General features: G+C 39.0%; 1 protein-coding gene across 1 annotated transcript in view; it reads left to right on the top strand.

Annotated features, from left to right (window-relative positions):
* Positions 1-13,539, top strand: part of GDPD4 (glycerophosphodiester phosphodiesterase domain containing 4) — a gene marked incomplete at both ends in the record, with an annotated part of 138,502 nt that overhangs the window by 114,973 nt on the left and 9,990 nt on the right. The window contains 3 exons of the mRNA XM_080816362.1: positions 2,034-2,181; positions 6,999-7,081; positions 7,834-7,883. Coding sequence (XP_080672488.1) covers positions 2,034-2,181; positions 6,999-7,081; positions 7,834-7,883 — 281 coding nt within the window. The remainder of the gene's footprint in view (positions 1-2,033; positions 2,182-6,998; positions 7,082-7,833; positions 7,884-13,539) is intronic.

Raw genomic sequence — 13,539 nt, 5'->3', positions numbered from 1 at the left:
GAGAAACTGTCCTTATTCCATTGAATTCCTTCTTCTTTACCTTTGTAAAAAAAATCATTTGGGCATATTTGTGTGGGTTTGTTTCTGGGTTTGAAATTATGTTCTATTGATCTGTGTGCTTATCCCTTCTCTAAAACTACACTGTCTTGATTACTGTAGCTATATAATAAGCCTTAAAATTGGGTACACTCCCTCTTAATTCATTCTTCTTTGTTTTATTTTGGGGTTGTGTCTTTCCATATTAATTTATTTTATTTTATTTTTAAAGATTTCATTTGTTTATTTGAGAGATAGAGAGCAAGTGAAAGAGAGCCAGATACGGAACTTGATCCCAGGACCCTAGAGTCATGACCTGAGCCAAAGGCAGGCACTTAACTGAGCCACCCAGGCGCCCCTCCATATAATTTTAGGATCAGTTGACCTAGTTGTACAAAACACCTTGGGATTGTGATAGGAATTGCATTAAGCCTGCAGATCAATTTGAGAAATAACATCTTTACAGCACTGAGTCCTCTAGTCTATGAACACATGTCTGTTTTTTAAAAAATTCTTTCATTACTTTCATCAGCACTTTGTAGTTTTTAGCATATGGATCCTATACTTCTTTTGTTGAGTTTATACCACAGTATTTTATTTTCTTTGTTAATTGTTAATGATACTGTGTTTTTGATATTTTAGTTTCCATGTATTCATTATTAATATATGTAAATGTGATTGATTTTTATGTATTGGTTTTAAAAGCTTAAAAAGTAGCTTTTTATTACTATTTCCTTCTTCTGTTTTTTTATTTATCTGTAGGTGATTTGTAGAATTGTCTTAGAGACCATTCTAACATACTGGATAATTAATTGTAAACACTCATGCAAAGGCAGTATTGTTATTTATAGTTTATAGTTTATACATTGAACCTAAAAATTTACCAGGTTAGTATATGGCAAAGGTGAGATTCAAACCCAAGCTTATACAGAGCTATTTACTATTTCAGGTTAAAAAAAATTTTTTTGAGGGGCACCTGGGTGGCTCAGTGGGTTAAGCCTCTGCCTTTGGCTTGGGTCATGATCTCAGGGTTCTGGGATCAAGCCCCACATTGGACTCTTTGCTCAGCAGGGAGCCTGCTTCCCCGCTCTCTCTCTGCCTGCCTCTCTGCCTACTTGTGATCTCTCTCTCTCTCTGTCAAATAAATAAATCTTTAAAAAAAATTGTTTAAAGCATTTACATGACATATTTTGTAAGAAATTTGATTCCTAAAAGTGATATCTAGACTAGACTTGCTAGGTATTTCAATACTTATTTTTCTTTTCTTTGTAGAGAATGTACAAGTATCTGCTAACATTTTGTGCATTGGGAAATGTTTGATTTCATTGTCTTTACTCAGTGCTTATAAAGATTTTTTTGTATTTGAAATTTAAGTTTTCACCAGATTGGTATCCATTTATTCATTCTTTCATTTACCATTTATGAAGGTAGGTATTATGCTAGGTAATAGATATACAGAGATGAATTATTCGTTACTCTCTACTTTTAATTTGACTATAGCCAAGTAAAGAAGACTAACAGGAAAGCAGATAAATACAGTAGAGGATGGTAAGTGCCCTGATGAAGATATAGTTGCTACCCAGTAGTGTGCTGGAGCTGGCTTATGGCAGCACACAGAAGTCAGTTATTAAATAGAAACTTTGCAACTCCGTTTTACTAGTGGTAGCTTAAAATTGGCTGTGGTAGAAGTATTTACACCATGGAAATTGGCAAACGCTACAAATAGAGCTTTCTCTTTTTTTCCTACTTTCTTTCTTTTCTCCCATCAGGACATCCAGTTTACTGACATACCGTTTTGGTACAGGAGCAGAGGTATTAAGCTAGTCCTTTACCTCATTGCAACACGAGCCCATTCTGCATTATCATAAGTTGTCACAGGACCAGCTGCTTCTAGTGATATAAGCAGCAGCCTCTCACAAACATGGTGGCCATTACCCTTTTAGATGAGTAAAGCGAGATTAAGTCTAAATTCCCTGTGGGTTCTGTTTTTATTCCAGAGATTATAAAGCAGCTAACATCAAAATCAACTTGTACGTTGTCAATGAACCTTGGCTCTACTCACTGGCCTGGTGCTCCAGGATTCACTCAGTGACCACAGACAACATTCACATCCTGAGTCAGCTAGATCAGCCTTACTTCCTCATGGTGAGCTGGCTATCCATGTTGTTCTTTCAAGCCTTGTACAGTAGGAGTCTAAGCCCCTTACCCTACCCCTACATTGTACAGCGTGCAGGCCTCTTAGGAGCTACTTAATAGCAGAGACCTCTATGATGTTGGAGATGAGACATTCTCCCTTCTCTCACCCACATCCTTCTGTGGTTTGCAGAAGGAAATTAGTATTGTTATAATATTGTTGTTTATTGAATCTTCACAATGTGTTTTTCATGCATTATATAATTTGACCCTCTGAGTTACTCATTTTTATTATTCCTATGAAGAAACAGAAGTTTGATGATGTTAACATTCTTAGACATAGTCACATGAGGCAAGATTCAGAATGAGGTTTGATTCCAGAGTTTTGTTACAGAAGTCCTGCCTTTCTAGAGGCATGACAGCAATGACAGTGGCATGGACTGTGGGGAGAAAAACAAGTATATCTGACTCCAAAGTGAAAACTTTGTGTCCTGAACAAAATGCTTTTGAAAAGGAGAGCCAGTCTCAGGGTCATGAGATTTGAGCCCCATGTCAGGCTCCCAGCTCAGCATGGAGTCGGGGTGAGATTCTCTCTATCCCTCTGCCCCTCCCCCTGCTTGCATCCTTTCTCTCAAAATAAGTAAATAAAATTAAAAAAAAAAAAAAGAAAAAGAAAAAAGCTAGTGTCCAGCCTACTTTCCTTGATTGCTCCTCCTAGCCCTGGTGCCGCTTATTGCCAGAAATGTAAGGACTTGAACATGTGGGTCATAATCACAGCTAAAATCTTACCATTTATTATCTGTGGAAGCACCCTGAATAACCAGTTAACTGCTACAGAGCTCTTTTTTGTTTTTGTTTTTGTTTTTGTTTTTGTTTTTTAAGATGTTTATTTACTTATTTGATACAGAAAAGAGAGAGAGAGAGCACACAAGCAGGGGGAATGGGATAGGGAGAAGCAGACTCCCTGATGAGCAGGGAGCCCAACACAGGGCTCCATCCCAGGAATCCAGAGCCAAAGGTAAATGCTTAATCAACGTAGCCACCCAGGCGCCCCTACTACAGAGCTCTTATCTGTGTAGAGTATCTTGACTGAGCCAGACACAACAGTATACAACAGAAAAGAACTTTCTTTTCATTGACTGTTTAAACTTCTCTCCGAGCTAGACTTTCCCTGCTCCTGAATGAAATCTTACTCAGGTCCCGTAAATTTTCTAGTCATTTTTAGATAACTTCAAGATTTCACTTCTAGTCACCAAAAGTCTCACTTCAGAGTGGAAGTGTCTAGTTGAAAATACACCCAAACTCCAAGCTGTTATTATGCCTCCATCAGAAAGGACGAATACCCAACTCTTGTAGCAACATGGACAGGACTGGAAGAGATTATGCTGAGTGAAATAAGTCAAACCGAGAGAGTCCAGTATCATATGGTTTCACTTATTTGTGGAGCATAACAAATAATATAGAGGACAAGGGTAGATAGAGAGGAGAAGGGAGTTGAGGGAAATTGGAAGGGGAGGTGAACCATGAGAGACTATGGACTCTGAAAAACAACCTGAGGGTTTTGAAGGGGCGGGGGGTGGGAGGTTGGGGGAACCAGGTGGTGGGTATTAGGGAGGGCACGGATTGCATGGAGCACTGGGTGTGGTGAAAAAACAATGAATACTGTTACGCTGAAAAGAAATAAAAAATTTAAATAATTAATTAATTAATTAATTTTTTAAAAAAAGGTAAATCTTTAGGCAGAGAAGCCCAAATGAGAAGCATAAATATTTCAGGTTGTCTTCTCCATACCTCTGGCCTCACTAGCCCTTGTTTCGGGTCAGGACCAGGAGAAGGGGATCAGGGTCAGGGCACAGTCTCATAGAGCCAAGCCCTGTGGTGGCAGTGTAAAATTACTGACAGCTTTTTTCTTGCTGGCTTGGGCAACTTTGTGGAGAGGACCCTGAGGAAAACCTTCAACAGCAGGTCCCTTGGCTAAGTGAAGCCTTTTTACTTGTCTGTTCTCATACAATTTTCCTTCATATGTGTACTATATATTTTTCTAAGATTTTGTTTTTTAAAATTGATTACAAGGTAAGCCTGTTCATTATATGAAATTCAGTCATTATAAAAATACATAAACTGGGAAATCAACACATCCCTCCATAATCCTATCCCCCCTAAGTCAGTCAATGTCTCACAGTTGTGCCTTTGGATATATTAAATGAAGCTTTATTAAATAAAGCTTTTTATTTTAATACTTGAATTGATACTGTTTGAAATAATTAATGTGATTCAAAATTTTAAAAGTATAGAAGGATATAAAGTTAAAAAATATTTTCTTCTATACCTGGCTGTGGCTTTTCTGTAGGACCTAGGGTCACCCTTGTTCAGGAAGGTGGGACCAGTAAGTGTCCTCAGGGCTTTCTCAAGCAGCTCACTTTTTGGAGTTAGAATATGCAGATTTAAATCTTGGCTCTACCCCTTACTGTGTGAACTTGGAAATGTTAGTTAGCTTGTCCATGCCTCTGTTTATTATTAAATTATGAATAATGATAGTACAACAGAAGTACTTGTATCTCTCACAGTTTAATCTGATCATTGGTCTGTTAATTGAAAAAGTAAGAGTGGGGAATCATAGATAGATAAATAATTGTGTTGTGTGTGTGTGTGTGTGTGTGTGTGTGTGTGTGTGTATTTACAATCTGTCGGCTTTTAGTACTTAACCCATCTGAAATGTAGAGCCTTAAAACAACAAATATTTCTTTGTCATATTCTTTGTGATGGCTACATGGTCCTGTGGTCAGAGCCAGCTTGATGTAGGGTGGGTGCATCCATATGTCTAGGTTCTTACCTGGATTGCCTGGGGACTATGTGAACACTCACTGTCAGGGAGGCTGGCTTGAGCATGTTCACTTGGTGGCAATGGGTTCCCAGCGAGGAAGAGAGGTAAAGCCCCAATGCAGTACAGTTTTCAAGGTTTCCCAGGTGTGATTTTTTGTTAATGTTCCATTGGCCAAAGAAAATTACATGGCCAAGTCTGGATTCAAGGTTGGGTAGGAGAGAAAAAGACTTCATGCATTGATGGGGAGGAATAACAAAGTCACACCTGTATACAGGCCTGCATTTTGGGAGGAATACTGTCATTTTTATAAACAATTTATCACATAAATACCTCACACATTTTAATTTAAAATATTCATTTACCTTATAACATAAAGTCAGGGTCTTTGAGGGTACTTAAGCTGGTGGAATTCTATAGTCATTTGTTTATTTAAACACCCAAATGAACCAGCTATGATTTCTAAGTTTTGTTTCTTTCAAGCAGAACAAGAACATAAAGCCATTGCAAGAAACAATCTGAATGAGGGATTCACTGAGATTTTCATAATCCTCTTATCCCCAGTCTCTTATAGTGTCTCACTCACACTCATTCAGTTGTAGTTTATTTTTTAATCTCTTCTGTCTTTGCTGGGTTTTCCAAAGCATTGGCTTAGTTTTCTGGAAAATGATGTACCTCTTTTTCACTTACATTTACAGATTTGAGTAACATTTAATTACACTGCACAGTTGTAACAAGTAGACTGTTCTAAGCCATTTCAGGGAGCAAGAACGACTGATTCTTAGTAAATGGACAGCTCACCTGCTGGGAATCCTGGAGCAGGTCAGGCTATCAGTCACTCTTTCCCAGAGGGGAGGGATTAAGAGCCTGGGTTTAGGGGCTCCTGGGTGGCTCACTCAGTTAAGCATCTGCCTTTTACTCAGGTCATGATCTCAGGGTCCTGGGATTGAGTCCCACATTGGGCTCCCTGCCCAGTGGGGAGCCTGCTTCACCCTGCCTCTCCGCGCTCTCTCTCTCAAGTAAATAAATTAATTTAAAAAAAAGAGCCTGAGTTTAATGGATGTTGGCTAAGAACTTCTACTGTACCTGCTTAGTGGGGCTGTTGTGAGGATGGGATGTAAAAACACCCTTTAAGTGCTTAGAATGCTTCCTTAGCTCTTGTGGATGCTCATTAATTGTTGTTGTTGTTGTTAACTGTTAGTTGTTGTCATTATGACCATTAGTGTTATTATTACTATTAATGTTATTATTCAGCTCATGGAAAGACCTTGGGGTAGGGTGAGGAGAGGCTCAAGAAAAAGCAAAAAGTGCCAGGCCCAAGGGCATCAGATAACAGTGGAGGTGGAAAGGGAGGATCAAATCAGTTAATTATAAAACTCATATAAGAGGACCCAGGAGATGAAGTTCTGGGAGATTCAGGCAAAGGAACATGGAGAAGGGGGCATGTTAGCTAAGGGGAAGTTATAATTTCAGCATACTTATTTGAAGCATGATGTTTTAGAACAAAAATTCCTAGATGCTGGTTCACATACTAGTTGCTTCAGCATCACCTGGGAAGCGTGTTCAAAATGCAGAAATTCTAATTCGTAAGGTATGTAGTGGACCTGTGACCCTGTATTACTAAAAGCTGCCCAGATAGATATGGATGTGCAGACAGGTTGGGGAAGCCATACTATGAAAGCATAGAGCAGTGGAACTCAAGAAACTTGGGCTGTAGTCCTGGGTCCAGAATAGACTTGCTATGTGGCTCTTGGACTCCTCTGTCTTTGAGTGTTAAGGGAGATGAAGGATATGAATTGTTTGTCCCTTCTAGAGTTCCCTGCACTTATAAAGGGTGATTGTTAGGTTATGAGTAGGTACTCTCTGTTCAAGACCACCACATCAGAGTTCTTCCACCTGCTTTGCCCTCCCCCAAGCCCTGGCAGCAGAGCAAGGGACTTAACCCTTTTGATCTAAAATCCCTTCCAATTGTTGTTTTTTAAAAACTGTTTTGTTTTCTATTTTGCAGACACCAGGTTACTATATGTTTATGTGGCTTCTCATGGATAGTATTTCTGCGGTTCTCATTGTTACCGTATTTTATTTTCATTGGTAAGCCTATATTTGCAATTTTAAATGAAATTTTCCCAGGATAAAAGTGTAATTGGTTCTTACGGAAAGTTCAGAAAAAACCCTTAGATTCTTCCTGTAATCCCACAGGGCAAGCTCTCAGGAAGACAGAGTTCATAATCTGAATCTCTCATTACTTCTTGTGCTGTCTGTACCTCCTCACATCCTTTGAGGATGTCCTCAACACAGGACAATATTCTAAGGATAAGGACTCTCAGTAAGGCCTGGTCAAATGCTATTACTACAGATTCATTGTGTCTACACAATGGGCCAAAGGTTAGAGGTTGTGCAGAACAAGTGCCTTATCTTCCCACCTTCTGTGAAACAAAGCAAGTTCACAAACTGGGAAGCCTGGGTTTTAGTCCTGGCTTTGTCCCTTAGTTACTGGGTGGCCCTGGAAAACCACTGTCTCTTCCTAGGCTATAGTCTTATTATCTGTCCAAGAAGATGACATTTGAGAATCCTGCAAAGCAAATGTTACAGGATTGCAAGATTCAGGGTGGGAAAGGCAACATCCAGGGAGAAGAATTTTAGCTAGAGGAGACGATAGTTGTTCAGACCTCCTCACATGCATCATTTGATCATTCGTGGGTTATCCTTTAAAGAGGAAAGTATAACCCCTGTACTTAGATGAGAATTTGACCAGATTATGTTTCTTTTCTGACCACTGCCTTGGATTATTGTCTTTTTTGGAAGAGGTCTTTGAGACTCATGAATAGTCTCTTTCCTTCCAGGTGGAGAGAGCACAAAAAAGAAATGGTCGATAATGCCAGCATTCATACAGGTAAAGTCAGGTCTGCCCTGCTCCTATCTCTTCATCCCTACCCACTGCTTCCAGGATATGGAGCCCACTTTTCATTTCTCTGAGAAGAGCTGAGAGAGTCTGGGGAAAGTGGGAGGTGGGGACCAGTGGGAAGATGGGAATTGTAGGTTGGAGGACTTGACATCAGGCTTCACTTTGGACTTTATCCTTTGGCAGTAAGACCCCTTGGAAGATTGTGAGCATAGGTATTTGTTCACTTGTAAATATCTTAATTCATCACACAGTTGGTTATTGAGTACCCCCTTTGTGCTAGGCACTCTAAGAAGGGCTAAAGATAACAAAAAGCTGTCATGGAAGGTGGCCCAAAGAGAGAGGGGCTGGCCCCCAACGAACAGTGAGGAAGCAGGCAAAAGTAGATAGCTGACACTATTGGGGCAGGCACCAAGGTCCAGCTACCAAAGTAGCTGTCATGCCCATTAGAGCTTTATGGGCTTCACCTATAGTTGATGTATGTTGGAGAGTGGAGGGAGAAAACTTCAGAGATCCTAAAATGCTGGACTAGAGTCTATGCTCTGCACAGAAGCAGTCAAGGGATAGCAAATGAGCAATATGCTTAGATTTCTGTGTGAAGGGATGGAATAACAGAATACCTATTATTTAGCAGAGTAACTCAGGGGCTAAGGAAGTAAGATAGGCCCAGTGAGGGGAAGGAAAGCTAGATTTTGTTTTTCAGGAGGTTGCGAGGATAATCACACAGTTAGTGAGTGGTTGGGAAGCTAGTGCATTGTCAAAGGAAAATGAATTAGGAGAGAAAGGACTGGGCAATATATGATAGATTTCTTCCACAGCTCCTGGAGGCTTAGGTAAAGTTGGTACAGTCACAGAATCATGAATTAATTTAATTTCTTGTGGGTAGTGATAAAGATCCTGAAATGCCATGCACCAGCTGGCAGAGGGTTGAACTGCTGAAATACTTAGAGTTGCAGGAATGGATCCATAGGGACCGTGAGAAAATAAGTTCAGAAATGTGAATAAATTAAATGGAGAGCAATAGTCTTGCATATTGTGAAGCTGAAGTTTCAGACTAAGGTCATCCAAATCTCTTAGGAGCCAAAAGATCTCAAGTAACTCTGAGTTATATGGATTTTTAAGATCACTCTACTGGCTGTTAAGAAGTCTGAAGGCTTTAGCCTAGCTATCTTATGATTTTCAGTAGTTGTATTAGTAAAGCAGGGCTTCTCTGAGTACAAGAAATTGTATGGCTTAAACAACAGAAATTTATATTCTTATTTCTCTAGGCTAGAATTCCAAGATCAGTGTGTCAGCATGTTTGGTTTTTCTGAGGCCTCTCTTGGCTTGCACGTGGCCATCTTCTTGCTGTTTCCTCATACAGCCTTTCCTCCGTGCACTCACACACCAAGTGCCTCTCAGTGTGTTCAGATTTCCTTTTCTCCAATCAGATTGTTTTAGGCTTCATTTCAAGCACTTCTTCAAAGGCCTTATTTCCAACCATAGTCAGATTTTGAAGTATTGGGGGATTGAGGCTTCAACATGTGAACTTGTGTGGGGCCCAAAATTCAGACCGTAACAGTAATAGAGCCAAGAAATGGAAACAAACAAACAAAACATAGAAATGGTGACGAAAGTATAGATGGGAGAGAAAGTTTTGGAGGAACAAGGAAGACTGAAGCTAAAACCACATCCCAGGTCCCTTGAGGCTGAAGAGAATAGAGCCTCAGACACTAAGCAAGCACAGTGTCCCATCTTGCACCATGACAGCCTCTAGGACGGACACGTACTGCTGCAGCTACTGCCACCATGAGGCATTTGTCAGCTTTCTAGCTTTAGGGTGTGTTTCTCAGCACACTAATGAAGTCAGTCCTTTGTCTTCTGCTTTATATAGTTTCTTAGGAAAAGTCTTGAGCAAAAAAAGTCTCCCATTTTATCTTTGTTCTTCTGCTTGTAATATGTCATTTTTCTCTAGCTGCTTTTAAGATTGCTCCTTTTATTACTGATTTTCAGTAGTTTGATTATGGTTTACCTTGGGGTGTGTGTGTGTGTGTGTGTGTGTATGTGTATGTGTTTGTGTGAATATGTGTGTATCTATCTTGCTTGGTGTTTGCTGAACTCTTGGTATAATTTTCATCAGATTGGATCAATTTTCAGTCTTTATTTTTTCATGCTCCTATCTTCTGGGATTCCAATTACATAGACACTAGAAAGTTTGATACTATCCCATAGGTTGCTGAGGCTCTGTTCATTGTTATTTTTAGCCTATTTAATTTCTATGCTTCATCTTGAGTAGATTCTATTTCTATATGTATTACTTTCTTACTGCTGTGTAACAAATTATTGTAAACCTTGCAGCTTAAAATAGTACAGATTTATCATCTCACAGTTTCTTTGGTCCATGGTTTCAGGTACGGATTAGCCAGGTCCTCTACTTAAGAGTCTCACCAGGCTGGGGTGCCTGGGTAGCTCAGTCTGTGGAGTGTCAGACTCTTGGTTTCAGCTTGGGTTGTGATCTTGGAGTTGTGGGATCAAACCCCACGTTGGACTCCACATTCAGTGTGGAGTCTTCTTGGGATTCTCTCACTTGCCCTCCCCCACAACACTCTCTCTCTCTCAAACATATTCTCCCAAATAAATAAATAAATAAAATATTAAAAAAAAAAAGGAATCTCACTGATCTCATCTGAGACTTTGTCTTCCTCTAAGATCACTAGTTGTTAGAAGAATTTAGTTCCTTACAATTGTAGGACTGAAGTTCTTTTCTGTTTTCTTGATCACTATTGGTGGGGTTTTTCTCTGAGCTCCTAGAGTCTACCTTCAGGTACCAGCCATATGGCCCTCTTACAACAAGACAGTCTACTTCTTCAAAACCAGCAGGATATCTTATAGCAGATAGATTCAGGAAGAAAAGTTGAAAAGAAGCTAAATAACAGACAAAACAAACAGAAAACAAGTAGAAGCATGATAGTCATAAATCCAGCCATTTTATTAATCAAATATAAATGGACCAAATGCTCAAAAGTAGAGGTTGTTGGACTGGATAGAAAAAAGCTGGACCCAACCATACATTGTCTACAAAAGAAATACTTAAAGACAACAAAAGGTTAAAAGTGAAAGGATGGAAAAATTATATGCCATGCAAACAATAAGCATAAGAAATAATATCTGAGCAAATAGACTTCAAAACATGGAGCATTACTGGAAACAAAGATTTCATGATGATGAAATGGTCATTATATCAAGAATATATTATAATTAGAACTCTTGAAACTTAACACAAGGGTGAAACAAAAACTGGGGGAGGTCAAACTTAGGCATGTTAACATTCCTCTCTCAGTACCTGCAAGAACAACAAAGCACAAAAAATAAAATCAGAAAGGATATAGAAGTCTGAACAACACCTGACGCCACCTTGACCTAATTGACATAAAACATTACATATAACAACTGCAGAATATATAATATTTTCAAATGTACATGGCATATTTGCCAAAATAGACTACCTGACAAACCAAAAAACAAGTGTCAAATTAAATAGAAATGAACATTAGTAAAATATTTACATAAGTCTCTAAATGCTGAAATTCATTTATTTCTAAACATCCCACCCCATCCCATCCCATCCCATATCCTGATCAAGGGATAAATCACAAGAAAAATTAGAAAATATTTTAAATAAAGGATAATGCATCCACAACAATGAAATTTGTGGGATAAAGCTAAAGCAGGACTTGGGAATTTGTAACTTTAAATTTAGAAGGAAGAAAGGTTTAATACTGATGAAGTTTCTATCTCAAGAATCTAGAAAAAGACTAAAATTTCCCCCCAAGTAAATGGAAGGAAATAATAAAGATAGCCCGAATCAATAAAATGAGGACACTCAAAAAATAGAGAAAATGAGAGTCTAAATCTGGGTTCTCTGTTCTGTTCCATTGATCTATGTGTCTGTTTTTGTGCCAGTACCATACTGCCTTGATGGTCACAGCTTTGTAATATATGCAGTGATCCGAAGGGCCAGCTGCACCCCAACGTTCATACCAATGTCCACAATAGCCAAACTAGAAAGAGCCAAGTTGTCCACAGACAGGTGAATGGATAAAGAAGATGTGATATATACTCACAACAGAACATTACTCAGCCATCAGAAAGGATGAATACTTACCATTTACACTGATGTGGATGTACTGGAGGGTATTATGCTGAATAAAATAAATCAATCAAAGAAAGATAGTTATGGTTTTACTCATATGTGGAATATAGGAAATAGCACAGAGGATCATAGGAGAAGGGAGGGAAAACTGAATGGGAAGTTATCGGAGAGGAAGAAAAACCATGAGACTTTTAATCATAGGAAACAAATTGAGGGTTACTGAAGGGGAGATGGATGGGGGATTGGGGTAATTGGGTGATGGGCATTATAGAGGGCATGTGATATGATGAGCACTGGGTGTTATATGCAACTGATAAATCATTGAACACTACATCTGAGACTAATGTTGTACTATATGTTGGCTAATTGAATTTTTAAAAAGAGAAAATGAAGAGAGTAAAAAATTGATTTTTTTAAAAGATTAATAAAATTGATAAACTCTTAGCAAGATGAGAAAGGGAGGGAGGGGGAAGAGAGAGAGATTGCTCATATGATGAATGAAAGCAGATTACCTGTCCAGATCCTAGACATAAAAAGGAAAATTAGGAATATTTAATGCCATTAAAATGTACAACTTAAGTGAAACAGACACATTCCTTGAAATATGTAGCTTATCAGAACTGAGAGAAGAAATAGAAATTTATTTTTATGTATTTTTATTTTTTATTTTATGTTTTTAATTTTTCATTAACATATATTATTAGTTTCAGGGGTAAAGGTCTGTGAATCATTAGTCTTACACAATTCACAGCACCCACCATAGCATATGCCCTCCCCAGTGTCCATCAACCAGCCACCCCATCCGGACTCCCCCGCTTCCCTCCAGCAACCCTCAGTTTGTTTCCTGAGATTAAGAGTCTCTTATGGTTTGTCTCCCTCCCAATCCCATCTTGTTCCATTTTTTTCCTTTCCTACTCCACAACCCCCCCACTCTGCCTCTCAAATTCCTCATATCATGGAGAAAAAAATGTGCATTTTTAGGGTAAATGCTCAGTAGTGCAATTGCTGGATTGTAGGGTACCTCTATATTCAACTTTTTGAGCGACTTACATTCTGTTTTCCAGAGTGGCTGCACTAGCTTGCATTCCCACCAACAGTGTAGGAGGGTTCCCCTTTCTCCACATCCTCTCCAACATCTGTCCTTTCCTAACTTGTTAATTTTAGCCTTTCTGACTGGTGTGAGGTGGTATCTTATTGTGGTTTTAATTTGTATATCCCTGATGCCGAGTGATGTGGAGCATTTTCTCATGTGTCTGTTGGCCATCTGGATGTTTTCTTTGCAGAAATGTCTGTTCATGTCCTCTGCCCATTTCTTGATTGGATTATTTGTTCTTTGGATGGTGAGTTTGATAAGTTCTTTATAGATTTTGGATACTAGCCCTTTATCTAATATGTCATTTGCGAATATCTTCTCCCATTCTTTAGTTGTCTTTGGTTTTGCTGGTGTTTCCTTTGCTGTGCAAAAGCTTTTAATCTTGATGAAGTCCCAAGAGTTCATTTTTGGCCTTGCTTCCC

Source organism: Martes martes (genome assembly GCF_963455335.1).
Source record: "Martes martes genome assembly, chromosome: 10".
NCBI lineage: Eukaryota > Metazoa > Chordata > Mammalia > Carnivora > Mustelidae > Martes > Martes martes.
The sequence above is the reverse complement of the archived record's forward strand: the minus strand, read 5'-3'. Positions and strand labels throughout refer to the sequence as shown.